The 16,630-nt window shown below is 35.6% G+C and overlaps 1 protein-coding gene across 1 annotated transcript in view; it reads left to right on the forward strand.

Moving 5' to 3' along the window:
- The window catches only part of KCNU1 (potassium calcium-activated channel subfamily U member 1), a 144,955-nt gene that overhangs the window by 30,514 nt on the left and 97,811 nt on the right, over positions 1–16,630 (forward strand). The window contains 7 exon segments of the mRNA XM_059384211.1: positions 268–438; positions 1,347–1,438; positions 3,049–3,159; positions 10,677–10,782; positions 11,840–11,922; positions 13,022–13,091; positions 16,255–16,407. Of these exon segments, the coding sequence (XP_059240194.1) occupies positions 268–438; positions 1,347–1,438; positions 3,049–3,159; positions 10,677–10,782; positions 11,840–11,922; positions 13,022–13,091; positions 16,255–16,407 (786 nt within the window).

The raw sequence follows: 16,630 nt of genomic DNA on the forward strand, positions 1-16,630 counted from the left end.
TGCCAGTCCTCTGGTGGAGCACTCCAAATGTGGGCTCAAGCTACATGTCACCTCAGCATTCAGCAGTTATCACAGTGAAGTAAAACAAGACTTCACAATCACGACCCATACTTTGCAAACCCTTCAGAACAACCTGGGAATCACCTAACGCTTCCTTTGGATTGAATGGTCAAATGAGCCATTACCCAAAATGTTTTGCCTATTCTTTATAAACTTTCCCTTGGATTCCATTCAGAAACCTTTCCTGAATCTCCTCTCTTTGCACAGGTAGAAAATTCTGGTGATCCCTGGCTCAGAGGTAGAAATTCACAGAATATATCATATTTTGAGTCTGTTTACCTGGTCATGGCAACAACGTCAACTGTTGGCTTTGGAGATGTGGTAGCCAAGACATCCCTAGGACGGACCTTCATCATGTTCTTCACTCTGGGGAGTTTGGTGAAGAATATTTTTAATATCTTTACTAACCCAAAACATGTAGTTACTGGTGAGAAATAAAACAAGGTTTGAGAATGAATGTTGCATTATTCAGAGCAAGTGTCAGAGGAAATGGAAAGATATTTAGAGCCCACATTTTCCAAACTGCACCCCCTGGAGTGCATGGCATAATTGCTTGATGGACAAAGATGAGGATGATGGCAGACGAAGGAGAGCAGACTTTCCCTATTACCCTCTACACTGAATTGAGCAATGTTGTATTCCTTAATCTTTGGCCATCCAACTAAAGACTTTCTTCCAAAGAGGAGGAAGGGCATTGGAGATTTGATTTGAAGAAAATTCTGTTCTTTCCAGACCAAATGAGTAAGCTCTCTCTGAACTAGCATTCTATTTCAGATATGTAAATATCTGTCCTTGGTTCAGGAGTGTGTCTTAGACAAAGGAAACCTCCTTTTCTTTTAGTGACTTTAATTTCAATCCCTTAAAAACCATTAACAGAATTCTCTACTCTATCTTGCTGATATTCCTCTGTCCATATTGCTACATCCCTCATTTCATTCATTTTTCCTGAATGCCTTTCTGTCCCCCATGCTTTATTTTTTTCTAAGGCCTCAAGAAGTACCAACTCAAAGAGAAAGGCAGGTAGATGTGACTAGGCAAGCAGGAAGTTGGCCTTATTTGCTTTCATCATTTGAATGCTGCAAAGCACTTTATTCTATTTAAACAAATCCAAAGGTTGAAGTAAGGAAGAAAAATCACCTTAATCTGCCTTTTAAAAACAATTCATAGTCATACCCCTCCTAAATAAGAGAAAGTGTTAGGTACCTTCTTTCTCCTTTATAATCTCAAAAGTTTGGACTACCCTTAGAAATAAAGACACCTAAGATTTTATTTGCTGGTCATTGTAGGTCCTGTTTGCGAATTATGTCCCTGAAATGGTGGAACTTTTTGCTAACAAGAGGAAATACACCAGTGCCTATGAAGTAGTCAAAGGGAAGAAGTAAGTATAGCTTTCAAGTATAATTTCTACAGTTTGAGAAATCCTACTAGTCACATATCCCTTTCTAAACACCTATTGCCTGGCCTAGGTGAATATCTTGGCAAGGTCCTTCATTTAGCCAAGAGGTTTGTGCTAAAATAAATACCAGAAGAAGATATTTGCTATTTGATAATCACTGCTGTATAGATGCTTAGCTCATAGTAAATCAACTAAAATGACAGATAATGTTGTCATTTCCTGTCAAGTATTGATTATAGCACCATTTCTACATTCCCCTATCACTAACTCTTCTCTTACATCTATTACTAATTGTCCTATTCATTTTGATCATATGGCCAACTTATGACTAACCTCACATAATGGTTCAAATTAAGTTCACATTTAAAATAATAGCTTCAATTCTATTGTCTTGGCCCGTATTCCCCTCTGCTATATGGGGGCTCGTTCCCAGGCAGAGCTTTGCTAGGGGGAAGAACAATTTCCATAGTTTCTACAACACTTCGTAGATCAACTGTTTTGTCCATGTCACAGCCACCTGTTCCAGAAGGGAAACAGAGCTGGAGTTGTTTTTGTAACCTATTTCTCTGTGATGTGTTACTTCGGTTTCCATTATGGTTTTCACATCTAAGAAGGAGAGAATGGATTGGAGATCTTTAATTTGAGGAGTTCTTTTTTTATTTAGTCTCCATCTGCTGTAGAGGAAACAGGTACAGTGAAGAGAAACTCTCTTAGAGTGGTCTCAGCACAACTGGACAAAAACCAAGATTGACCTAGGAGTCTGAAGGGGAAAGTAAAAACTAGTAATGACGATGATGATGATGAAATGAGTGAAAAACAAATATTGAAAACAGTGAAATGAACTAGATAAGCCAAAGTCTAATCCAATTTATTGCAGGAAAAGGATGCGGAACACATGCCAAAGTAGCCCAAAAGGTCTGGAAAATTTAAGGTTAAGTTAGGCCAAATGTACACTTTTGGTTTCCTTAAACGAGTAATGCATACTTTAAATGCATGAAACCCAAAGAAAAGGACAGCTATTTCTCCTTGTAAAAGTTACATGCATAGATTTTTGCACCTGTCCTAGATGTCTCTCCATTGGACTCACTTTTCTGTAGGGACTAGCTATTTTTGATGTGGAAGAGAAACCACAATGACCTAGAATGAACTGCCACCTCAACCATACTATCTGTGAGAAACTCAGTGAACCATGCTGAGCCTCTGTTGTTCTTTTGAAAAAATACTGTATCAGCTAATCAGGAATCAAGTGGAAAGAAAAATCAAGTGAAATAACACATGCACCAGTCCATTATAAGTTATAATAACTATGAAAAACATAACAATTATGATAGTTATTATTGTGTTCCTGAAAAGCTATGTGGAATTCAAATGATTGGATTCATACCCAATGTGGGATGAGTTGGGAATACAGCAATCTAGGTTTCTTCTCCTTATTGGAGATGCAATCTTCAGTGTTTCTGTTTTTAAAATCTGGGTAATTCAAATACCAGATTGATTTAAAACTGGGTTTAAGCAATTGCCCATCTCTAAATCTTGACAGGAAGATACTTCTGTTCCTCAGAGGATCCATCTCACATAGTCTTGCTCCCTAGGTTCATCGTGGTCTGTGGAAACATTACAGTTGACAGTGTGACTGCCTTCCTGAGGAATTTTCTCCGCCATAAGGCAGGAGAAATCAACACCGAGATTGTTTTTCTGGGAGAGTAAGTGTATCCGTATGGCTCATGAAGTCTAAATTAATCCTTGAAATATGTGTGCATTTTTTTAATGGGAAAAAAAAAAGACCTTTACAATATTCGAAGAATAATTAAGAAAGAATAATAAGGAAAAAGAAAAGAAAAGGCAATCTTAAAAATCAGAGTTAATCTCAGAGAATATTTTAAAATATATCTTGCCTGGCATTTTCCTGTGTATGTCCTAACATTGTTTGAAAGCTTTCCTGTCATTTAGGAAAGTATTCCATATTTATTATTATTACATATGACCATCATTTTATACACAAGTCTGCTGCATTTTACAACTATTATTCTGCTAGTTCTCAGAATTGGAAGCGTCAGTTCAAACTGATGCAGAGAGGACTGTTTTTGGTGATGTTTTTATTCTATGAAGCTTACATTTCCACAAGTAGTTTGTGAAACACTGGAAAATGCATACTTAATACAAAAAGATTTTTAAGTAGGCAAAATGGTTTTCTCGTTTTATTTTACGATTAGATTCATAGTGAGACTGAACAATTTTTATGTTGCGATGGTTCCTTTTTGCTCTCCCTTCCTACAATTTTGTTTGCTAGTGAGACTCAACAGGTTTTGTAGGTTTTGACCATTTCCTTTTCCTTTTTTGTCTTTTCATTTCTATTTCCTTCTCTATGAGGAAGATTATCTGTTGCTTCACTGACTTCTAAGCAGTCTTAATGTATTTTGATATTAGCCTTTTTGTGTCATGTGTTGTAAATATTTTTCTCTTTGCCTGTGTGTGTGTGTGTGTGTGTGTGTGCACATGTGCTCTTATTTTAATACAGAGCATTGGATTTACATGCACTATAATCCATCGACTCTTTCATTTTGGGATCTGGCTTTTCTGGCATTTTTTGGTCTTTCTGTTCTAGAATTAAGCAAATATTCTTCTGGCACTTTTATGTTTTCATTACTGAGCTATTTTATATTTAAGCTCTCTGGAATTGATTTTGTGTAAAGTGTACTGAACTAGCTTCTCCATTTTGTCCAAAAGGCTCATCAGTCATCCACACTTCGCTAAATAAGTCAGACATATTCAAAATGACATTTTGCTCTTACACAGCATTGTGTACGGGATCACTTCAGTTTCACACATTTTATAGTTAACACTTTGTACTGTTTAGATTAAGGCATGCCAAGTCCACTGTCCACTATCTCTTTGGGCTTTCATAGATGAGATAACCAGTAAGCATTGTAAACTCCAGCATGGTGCTATTGATGGACAGCCAACAGTTTTGTTTCACTATCATTGCCTTCCTGTCTTCTCAGTAATTGGCATATTACTTGAATCCTTATATTAAAAAATAATTTAAAAAGTGCTAACATCGTGATAAGGGGCTAATAATTATAATCCAGTTGAGACAAAAAGAATATCATTAGATATATTTGCTGCTGCATTTTCATGGACTAATGTAGGTTATTACAGGTACTTGTCAAGAGAATGAATGAAATTTTTAAAAATGATATAAAATTCATCTGGAATTTTACCAATTACCTATAATTTCTGATGACTCTATTGTCATCCGAATTTATACCCCCTGCCAGACATTCTCTGTGGCTCTGTTTTCACAAAGTAATTGCTTACTGGATATTTCCATCCCAGGTTTTCAAAGGCCCCTCAGATTAAACATTTTCAAAAAGTAAACTCAGAATCTTATGTCCCTCTCGTGTGTGTGTGTGTGTGTGTGTGTGTGTGTGTGTAGGAAGGAAATATGTACCATACATATATATAAAGGAAGGAGAGAAAACAGCATTTTTCTTTCTCAGTAAATGGGATGTTATCGGTGTAGTTCCTTAAAACAGAAAATGAAACATTGTGTTTGCCACTCCTTTCCCTCAAACCCTGTGTACACTTTCATCAAAATCATCCATTTTGTCTCCTTAATAAATTTTAATTCTGTTTCTACCTCTTCATCTCCACTGTCACAACCCTCTTCAAAATTAATATTTTGTCTCTCCTTAGTTTCTAGGAAGGCCACTTTATTTGTGCTTTTTTCTCAGAAACTCTTCTTCTACTGTGTATGATCAGTTTATTCTTATGCTTTAGCACTCCGAGAGTCTCCCCACCCCCAATTCAAGCCATCTGAATTAATGTCTTCTAAGCCTCCTTTCTCACAGCTCCATTGCATTTCCTTTAAAACAATGATCATGATTTGCTATTTTGGTAGATTTTTTTCTATCACAGCTATTAACATTTCCTTTCCCTACTGTATATTCATAGTGCTCCTCCAGATAAGAGGCGCAGTCTCTTCCACTTCGCTTTGAGTCTGGCCTGCTCTATGATTTGATTTGATCAATTATATGCCACATGCGACAGAGGTGACACTTTGCTGATTTCAGGCCTAAACTTGAATAGGATTGGTAGTTTCACATTTCACTGTCTTGGAAACCTATATCATCATGTAAAGAGTCAGAGTAGCATGGTTTGGTGGGGAGAAGGCCCAGCCAACCCTCAGCTGCTCTAGTCACGTGACACAACAGTCGTGCAGGTAAAATTATTTTGGACATTCCAGCTCTCAGTCAAGCTCTGTGATGAATGTACCCTAGTGAATGGCCACAGTCAACACAGTAGGGAACAGAAGAATTGCCTTGCTGAGACAAGTCAACCCACAAAATCTTGAGAAATAATATACTATTGTTGTTTTAGATCAGTAAGTTCTAGAATGGTTTATTTTGTGGAGAGATAATTGATATAAAAGGTGGTCCTGGAAGTGGGCTGCTATCACAACAAAAGCCAAAATGTGGCTTTCTCCTTGGAATGGGTGGTAGACAGAGGCTAGATGGGTTGCCTGGAGACTGTTATTAGAGGCTAGAAAAACAGTGAGAAAAACTGCCATTGGGTACAGAAAGAACAGCACAATTTTGGTAACGATGTCACCCCAAATAACATGATAGATAGGAAATACACTAAGTAAGACTGTGAGGATGGCTGAGAAAATTTCCTGAAAGAATGTTAGGTGCCATTTGCTCTAAGTATAATCATGTATGATGAGATATGGTAAGAAAAGGGAGGTAAAAAGTAACTCTTTAGTCTTCAAGCAGAACTTAAACAAAATATAGAAGGCTCAGTATAGTCTCTCCAGCAGGCCAAAAATTGCCAGTGGTAAATGACCTCAGGGTAAGGGGGTCAAATCCAGGCTGCTATAAAATATGACCTCAAGTCAAAGGGTAGGATCTAATCAAGGATGCAGCTCAGCTATAAGACCCTTTGTTAAGACCTCAGAAAAATGTAAGGTGGTGACTTGTAGGTGGTCCTCCTAGGCAGGCAAAGGGCTTCTACGAAGCTGAAGGACATTCTTCCCAGAACTCTGACTTTTCTCAAAGTAGAGATCTGTCTCCAAAGGAATCTTAAGGATATGAGTTTGGGGGCATGAACCTGAATAACATTTATAGAAAGTCATCAGTGCTTTAAAGAAAATTTTAACTGTCAGCTTGGAGTAAAAGGGACAGAGAGACTTCACAATGGAAGCAAATGCCTCTTGGCTCCCAACCCAGCATAGGTAGGAATTAGGCTGAGAAAGCTACTCAGGAACAAACATGGGCCATTTATTTGGAAAACAGAAAATGACTCATAGGGTCAGAGGGCAGAGATAAGAACTAAGAAAAACAATGGATTGGCTCATTAGAGACGAATGGGGCCCTAATCAAAAACATGCTCTGCCCTCTGAGACAGGGGGCATGATAATACGTGCTCAGATAGATTTCACAGTTTCAGAGGACCAGTGATTTCTGTGTGCCGTCCATTACCATCCCAGTATCTTTTGGTTGGGAATGTCTGCTGCAGCTTTCCTGCCTTGTCACGATGTTCTGGGTGTTGAGGCGGAGATGACTTGTCTATCTAGGTCATGGGTCATCAGATAAGAAAGAGATGTACCAGAGGAGCCCTATCCACATCTAGACTTGATGTAGATGACAAGATCCAGGACTTGAAACTGAGGCTTTAAAGAGACGAAACTTTGGGTAGAGAAAGTGAGAATATTTTGTATAGGGGAGGGATGTGAATCCTTGTGGTAGATTGTTTTTAGAAGGTGGCTACCAGGATTCCTCCCAATTATTGACACATAGTCTATTCCTCCAACAAAAGTAGTCTGTTCTCCCTTCTGTTGAAATTAGACAAACTTTTGATTCATTTTAACCAATAAAATATACATGAGTGATTGGGCCAGTTATGGGCTCAGCCCTTAAGAGGCCTGACAGCTTCTGCTTCCAGTCTCTGGGAGCCCTGAAGCACTATTGAAGAAGTTCACCTACTCTGGTGAGTAGTACTCACTCTGGTGGAGAGGAGGTCCATCCAGGTGCCAGCTCCTCCAGCTAGCCCAGTTGAGGCTATAGATATATAGGTGATGTTATCTTGGATGTTCTAACCCACTAACACTCTCAGCTACATGCAGGCAAAGGAGTGACTCCAGCAAAACTACATGCAGCAGAAAAATCATCCAGCTGAGCCAAATCAAACCAAAGAATTTCAAGAAATAACAATTTGTTATTTCTAGCCATGAATTATCTTGAAAAAAATTATGTAACTGATAGAGAAACTCTTGCTTTTCTTTCTTTGGTTTCCAGTTATTTAAAAAACAAAAATTCCAAGATGTTATGATAGGAATTGTCATAAAACTAAAATACTAATTTATATTCCTGTGTATCAGGATACTTAGTAGCATATAACAAAAACTGCTAATAGTTAAATTAAGCAGAAAGAAATGTATAAATAGATATCAGCTCTCAAAACTTCCAGAAGAGCCAGATAACTAGGCTTAGAGAATATATAGCATAATTGAGTAATATTGTGATATTTATTTTATGTGTATTTATATTTCTAAACAGTTGATATTTTCTAAAATTATTAGAAATACTGTCTTGTTAGTTAGTTTTTCTAGTTGTTTGCTTTTGGTATAAAACACAGTATTGACTTTTATATATTAACCTTCTGTCTATCCATATTGCTAAATTTCTCCATTACTTAAATATTTTTCTTTATAGTGTGTTAAGAGTTTCTACGTAAATAATTGTTTCAAATAAAGACAGTCATTTCCTCCTTTCTAATCCTGTGTACTATTTATTTTATTTTATTACTGTACTTGATAAGACTTCAAATATAACAGCAAAAAAAGTGGCAATTACCTCTTTTCTTTCTCATTTCAAAGAAAACTCTTCTAACATTTTGTCATTAAGGACATCCTTTTTATTTTAAAAATATTCCTGCATCTGGGCGCCTGGGTGGCTCAGTGGATTAAGCTTCTGCTTTCACCGCTGGTCATGATCTCAGGGTTCTGGGATCGCTGTATCAGGATCTCTGCTCAACAGGGAGCCTGCTTCCTCGTCTCTCTCTGCCTGCCTCTCTGCCTACTTGTGATCTCTCTGCGAAATAAATAAATAAAATCTTTAAAGATTAAAAAAAAATTCCTGCGTCTGAGATGACTCTGTATTTTTACTTTTAATTTGTTAATGTGGTAAATTACATTAGTAGTTTTGGAGTTATGGTTAGTTTGGCTTTGTAGTATTAGCTAGAGACTATTCCCTCTTTTTAATGTCTTTGAAAGACATTGTATAAAAAAATTGGATAATTTGTTGCTTGAAAGTGTGGTAGAAGATACCATAAGACCATTTAGAACTGGTGGATTTAAAATTTGTTTGGTGTCTGTGTGTGTTTTGTTTTTATTTTGTTTTGAGAGATTTTAAATTATGGCTTTGATTTCTTTAATAGTCATAGGACTATATGGGCTTTATGTTTCCTCTAGAGTGAGTTCTGATAAGATATATTTTTAGTAATATGTTTTGTTGAATCTCAAAAGCTGTTACACTTGGTTATCTGTTATATTCTTTCATTCTTATTTTTATCTCTACTTTCCCTATAGGTATTTTATCTTCTTCATTTGATGTAATGAATTCAATTTCCTGTATTTTTGTCTTTTTTCTTTCCCCATTGATTTTACTAATCTTTGCCTATTGTGTAAGTTTCTTATTGTTTGTTTGTTTGTTTCAAAGACCCAGCTTTTAGTTTTATTCATCATCTTTATTTCATAATTTATTTTCTATTTCATTCTTTGCACTCCTATTTTTATTGTCTCTTTCCTTCTTATTTCTGTGGGTTTATTCCAAAATTAATGTCCAAAGCTATAAACCACTTCTAAAGCATTGCATTTGTTATATCCCAGGGCTCAACTGTTTAGTGTTTGCAACATGATTTATTTGTAAGAATTTTATAACTTCCATTATAATTGCTTCTTAACCCATGTCACTTTTAGCAGTCTATTTTTTTAAGAAATGGAGATTTTTTTTGTTATTAACTTCTAACTTAAAGTGTATTATGACCAGAGATTGTAATATGTATGACAATTATTTTTTGTGGTATGCTGAGGCTTTCCCTATTGGTCAAGTAATTTATCAGTTTGATAAATATTTGTATGCTCTCAAAAAAAAAAAATTTAGGAGAGTATTCACAATACTAAGGTATAGAAACAAGCTAACTTCAGTGTCAATTGATGGATGAATAGATAAAAAAATAGACACAGACAGCACATACATGTATGTACATACATACACACATATACATATGAATACATGTGTATATACACATACATGTGTATATACATATATAAGCAGTGGACTATTATTTAGCCGTAAAAAAGGAACTCCTGTTATTTATGACAACTTGGATGAACCTGGAGGGCATTATGATAAGTGAAATAAGTCAGACAAAGAAACATAAATACTGTGTGCTATCACTTATATCTAGGATTAAAAAAAAAGTCAAACTCATAAAAGCAGAAGGTAGAAAGGTGGTTGCCTAAAGCTAGGATGTGGGGGGAGGACATAGACAATTGTTGGTAAAGGGTACAAACTTCTAGTTTTAAGATGAATAACATCTGAGGGTCTCCTGAAAAAAAATACAATCATGTGAAGTGATCGATGTATAAATTACGTTAATGGGAAGAAGCCTTTCATAATATATACACATATCAAATTATCACATGATACCTTTTATATATCTTTCAATTTTAATTTTACCTAAATAAAAGGGAAAAAAAAGGACTTAGAAACATCAAATTTGACATTTTTTTTTCTGTTCAGTCAATCAATTGAGAGCAATGTGTTGAAATCTCTCATTACTGTGATAATTCATCAATTTATCTCTCTAGTTTTGTCAATTTTTTCTTTATATATTTAGAAGCTATTTCATTAAATTCATCATTGTTTTAAAATACCATGTCTTTTCAAATAATTGAGATGTTTTTATTTTATCATCCTTATTAGTAATTCCTTTTTTTTTAAATTTTTGGACATCAACCTGATTTGCATTTTATCATATCTTGGTGATTGATGGGTCTGAGCTTCAGTCCCATGCCTAGAATAAGGCTAGTATGGATAAGGAAGGGAGGATCCTAGAGGAGATTAAGAGTTCTGTTAAAGGCACTAAATAAATATAACAATTTCTACACCAAATTCAGGCATCTTTTTACATCTTTAGTACTACATTCTTTGCCCAGGGTCCCTCCTTCCTTGGAATTAGAAACTATATTTAAGTGCAACATGGCCTATACAACTTTTGTTTCTGGATCTGCACTAAAGTGGGATGATCTGAGGCGGGTTTCGGTAAGAACTAGTTCTTTTTCTTCTTCTAGTTTCCCTAAGCTGCAACAATTAAGATGATAAGATGTATTGCTCTTTCAAAAATATTACTCTAGATGCTTTAATTGGAGGAAAATAAGACTTCCTCAATTTTAAAAACTGATCATAAAGGAAATGTAATAAATGATCTCTAAATGCTCCTTGATGGATACCAAGCAGAACTCATTGTTTATCTATACTTATATTTATTTATTTTACTAAATTCTCTATTTATCTAATGCAATTTTATTTTATCAGTCTAAGAAATCTGAAAAAGTTATGGATAGCAAAAGTGTTTTTAATTTTACCATGCAAGTAGGATTGTTACCAGATGACAGATTTCCCAGCTTTTTCTAAACACACTGATATGCCTTCTCATAGGAGAAACATGAAGGAAAATCCCATTAAGGCTGGGAAGAAAAATAATGAGCTAAGTCAGGACATCTAGACAGCTTTCAATTAAGATCAAAGGCAGCTTCCCCGATGTTTTAGGTTTCACAGAATCATACCAAGGGCTGCAGTTTTTAGAATCAGAGATCGGTAGAGTTAACATAAAGAACTGAAATAGAAAATGACAGTCTCAGAATAAGCTTTCTCTTTCTCAAAAATTGATATTACAAGAGCCACTACAATAATCTTCTAAACCCTTAAGATTCAGAATCCACAAGTATGGAATGCTTACTTTGGGCCACACATTCTTCCAGTTTCCCCATTCTTTGCTCTCCTGAAAGTCACATAAATATACAGGGAGTTGCTTAAAAACTTGGTTTTGGGCAATGGGAGAACTATAAGTATGCACTTTTTCTTGCATCTTTGTTAGACCCTAAGCACAGATCTGTCTGCTGCAGCACTTCCAGCACTTCCAGCTTCTCTAAGACTCTGATTCTGATGTAAAGACGTCCTTATCACAACTCCCTTCTCAAGAGTGTTCTCTTTCTTATGGGAAACTTTATGATAAAACCATAGGAAAACCCACAGGGGGAGCAGTAGAGCATTTCCCATGTAATTAACAAGATGGCTGTGGTTTAATCTTGACGAATAGGTGGAATCTGCGGAAGCATGCCTGATTATAGCCAACCCTCTGTGCAGTGATTTGCAAGCTGAAGACACTTCAAACATTATGAGGTAAGAAGCTGGCACTTTGCTTTATATGCTTCAGTGCTGATTTTATTTCTACCTCTTTTTAAAATAAAGCCTAGTGCAGTGGACTAAAGAGGAGATGATATCATCTGTCAAAGCACTAGGTTCATTGTATTCCAGATTTCTTCTGCCATTTTTTTTTTTTTGACTGTGAAGTTGTAGGAATAAGGAAGTAAAAAATAGAGTATTCTGAGTATCTCTATGCTTCTTCGCATATTTCCTAAAGTTTCATACAGATACTAACTCTTTAAATTAAAAAAGCAATCATACAAATAACTGATAACTGTTCAGATAACACCATTATAAATAAAATCTTTAACCCACCAAAAATAAAGATGTCATTTGTGATTAGTGAGCCCTGTTAGTAGACTTTACTTACTGGGGTTTTATGCCAGTAGTTCTCCTGAAATATTATGTATCATTTGGTATAATGTGCTTGTGATTATTGGCAAGTTTATCTTCAAGATGACTAGAATTGGTGTTGACCACCTTCAACTATGAACTATCTATGAGCAGGAACTTGACTTGTATTAATAGCTTCATTGTGAAGGTAAGGGCATTATGTCTAACCCAGAAGAACTCCTGGTTCCCAAAGCATAATAAACATACATAGCTGAAGGTGATTCTACAAATAGCAAGAAACAGTTGAGAACATATGCGGTGCATTATACAGTACAGATGAGATAGACCTTAGTTTCTTATTATGCATAATGAGAAAGTTGAATAAGATATTCTATGAGCTACTTCATGTTATAGACAAAAATGCAATCTCTGTTTTTCCTATAATTAATGTGTTTGAGTTTGAAGGCTAAAATACATGAAACTATTTCCTCCTCAAGAATAGAAGACTACAGTCTCCTAGTACCAAGACCTGACCTTTTCATAGATTTCATTTACTAAATCGCTAAAACAATAGCACTGTTTACCATGTATGCTTTTAAACAGAACATTTTTAGAACTATGTAACAGTGAATCTTATGTTTTATTATGCTTACCCACACATCAATTTAATTCTGAATTTAATTATATTTTAAAGCCATTGGATATGGCGCATCACTGATGTGTGTATTTGTTCTTTTTGTAGGGTTCTCTCTATCAAGAACTATTGCCCTAATACTAGAATCATCATACAGATACTTCAATCCCAAAACAAGGTATGATAACATTCTGGTCTATTATCCTCCTCTTTCAAACTTAGGAGTTAAATGACTTATTTCATCTAAATAATAGAACTTATTAATTTCTATAATTAATATACCTATAGGTCTACACTCAAAAAGTTTTCTGCTGATTACAGGTGAAATTTGGAGTTTCATTAATATTGTAAATTACTAAAGGGCACCTGGGAGGCTCAGTGGGTCAAGCATCCAGCTCTTGGTTTTAGCTCAGGTCATGATCTCAGGGTCCTGGGATTGAGCCCCACATCAGGGTTCATGCTCAGAAGGCAGTCTGCTTGAGAATTCTCTCCCTCGCCCCTTCACAATCCCCGTTAATGTTCTCTTGCTCTCAAATAAATAAATAAATCTTTAAAAAAATGATTGTTAATCACTTAGAAATATGAATTTGTAAAGAAGCATAGTTTCATACTTTAACAGCTGCTATCTGAGAGTCGAACTTCCAATCCACCTGAATGTAGGTGCTGAGATTCTTTCCTTTGGGACATTGACAGCTCTGGACATACCCTCAATTACTGGCATCCCCTAAAAAAGAATTAGGAGGATTAGATATTCACAAAAGTTTGAGAGACAACCAGAAGCTTTGTCAGAATTGAATAATAAGGTTCAACTGTGCAAGGCCATTTCTTCAAAACTGGTGAGATGGCTGTTTTATCTAATGCAGAATTTTAGGGGAAATGAAGAAAGAGAGGAATATTTCCAAATTAATGAATAAGATAAGACCTCAGAAAAAGACCTCAATGAATCAGAGATGAATCATTTACCTAAAAGAGAGTTCAAAACTGTCATAAAGATGCTCACTGAGCTACGGTGAAGAATGGATGAAGAAAGTAATAACTTCAACAAAGAGATGGCATATATAAGAAAATACAAAATAGAAGCCATAGAGCTGAGGAATTTAATAACTGAACCAAAAAATACAGTAGAGGGGTTCAACAGCAGACTAGATACAGCAGAAGAATCAGCAAACTTGAAGACAGGATAGTGGAACACACCTAATCAGAGTAGCAAAAAGAAAAAGAAAGAGTAAAATGAATAGAGACAGCTTAAGGGACAATATCAATTGCATTATAGGAGTCCCAGAAGGAGAAAACAAAAGAGGGGCAGAAAATGTATGTGAAGAAATAGTGACTGAATACTACCCTAATCTAGGGAAGAAAACAGACCTCTACATCCAGGAAGCAGAGAGAATTCCAAATAAGATGAAATAAAGAGACCCACACCAAGACTCAACTAAAGTATCAAAAGTTAAAGATAATGAGAGAATCTTAAAGTCAGCAAGAGAAAAACATCTTGTAATGTACAAGGGAACCACAATGGGGTGCGTGGATGGCTCAGTTGGTTAAGCATCTGCCTTTGGCTCAGGTCAGAATCCTGGTGTCCTGGAATGAGAGTCTTGGACTATCTGCTCTGCGGGGAGCCTGCTTCTCCCTCTCCCTCTGGCTGCCACACCCCCTGCTTATGCTCTCTCTGTCAAATAAATAAAATCTTAAAAAAAAAAAAAAAAAAGTGAACCACTGTAAGACTACCAGCAGATTTTTAAGCAAAAACATCACAGACCAGAAGGAAGTGACTCAATCTATTCAAAGTACTAAAAGAAATAAAAAAGACTGTCAACCCTGAATATTCTATCTGGCAGTGTTGTCTGCAGAATTAAAGAAGAGAGTTTTCCATACCAGCGAAATCTAGAGGAGTTTGTCATAACTAGGACTACTTTACAAGAAACATTAGAGAAATTTCTTAAAATTGAAAGGAAAGGGCATCAGTTACTAACAGGAAAAGATACAGAAGTATACATCTCAATGACAAAGGCAAATTCATGGTAAAATTCAGAACAATCTCATGTTGTAAAAGTGGATTCATGAAGTATGAAGGTTAAAAGAGAAAGGAGTGAAAGTAGCTATGATTGTGATTCTTAGTAAGGGCTACGCAAGGCCAAAAGCTATAACTTGTGATATCAAAAATAAAATGCAGGAGGGGGGTAAAAATGTACTTTTAGAATGTGATCAAACTTAACTATATATTGTTATAAAATGAGTTATATAAGCCTCATAGTAACCACAAAGGAAAAACCTATAGTAGTAGATACACAACAAATGAAGAGAAAAGATGCTAAGATCTGCAGAAAATCACGAACTCACGAAAAGAGCAAGAATAGAAGAAAGGAACAGAGGATTTACAAAATAGCCAGAAAAAAATGAACAAATGACAATAGGTACATACCTACTAATAATTACCTTAAATATAGATGGATTAAATTCTCCATTTACATTTAAAGAAAAAGATATATATATATGTATATACATATATATATATATTTGTAAATGAAATATATAAGTATATTGGAATTTTGTTCAGCCATAAAAAAGAAGGAAATTCTGCATTTGCTACAGTATGGATGGGCCTTGAAGGAATTATACTAAGTGTAATAAGTCAGAGAAAGACAAATAGCATAGGATTTCCCTCATACATGGTACCTTAAAAATTAAAAAAAAAAAAAAAGTACAGGTAGAACAGATTGGTATTTGCCAGAGGTGGGGGGTGGTAGGGGGGTGAAATGGGTGAAAGGGACCAAAAAGAACAAACTTCTGTTTATAAAATAAATAAGTCATGGGAATATAATGTACAACATGGTGACTACAGTTGATAATACTTTATAGTACATTTGAAAGTTGTGAAGAGAGTAGATCTTAAAAGTTCCCTTCACAAGTAGTAAGTAATAAGTAATTGTAAACGTTGAGGTGGTGGATGGTAACTAGACTTATTGTGGTGGTCGTTTCATAACATATACTAACATTGGATCATTTGCTTGTACACCTGAAGCTAATACAGTGTGAGATGTCAATTATATTTCAGTAAAAACAAGGACAAAAACAAACAAACACAGATTGCACACTAAGGACAATATCAGAGGTCTACATCATTTGACCCAATTTTGCACTCTCACTATTTTTGCTTTAAAAAGTGACTCAGTTTTTAAAAGCTGAATTTGTTCTTATCACTTCCACTGATGTGGACACAATAAATGCTTTCAAGTAAATACTTTGAAACAAATGCAAGAAAGATGTCCATTCAGAAAAAAAAAAACTTTCTTGAATTGTATTTCTTCTTAATGTCTGACCTACTTTCTACCATGAAACAGGTTTTTCTGCCAAAGATCCCCAGCTGGAGCTGGAGTACCGGAGACAATATCATCTGCTTTGCTGAGCTGAAGCTTGGCTTCATCGCCCAAGGCTGTCTGGTGCCAGGCATGTGCACCTTTCTAACGTCTCTATTTGTTGAACAAAACAAAAAGGTAACCTTGAAAATTGTTGTTGAATCTTGGCTTTTTCCCCCATATCCTCACAAGTTAGGATCAGAAATAGAAAATTGAGGAAAGCAAGAAGGCCCCAAGAAATGAGATTTGACTTCCACTTGAACTATGAAGGATTGAGAGGTCTAGACTGAAGTCCCAGGTACGGTGCTGACCTTGAAGAGATTATCGATCTTATTCTTGTCTTAAGAATATTTATCTGCAA

This window comes from Mustela nigripes, chromosome 18 (assembly GCF_022355385.1).
Source record: "Mustela nigripes isolate SB6536 chromosome 18, MUSNIG.SB6536, whole genome shotgun sequence".
Lineage (NCBI taxonomy): Eukaryota > Metazoa > Chordata > Mammalia > Carnivora > Mustelidae > Mustela > Mustela nigripes.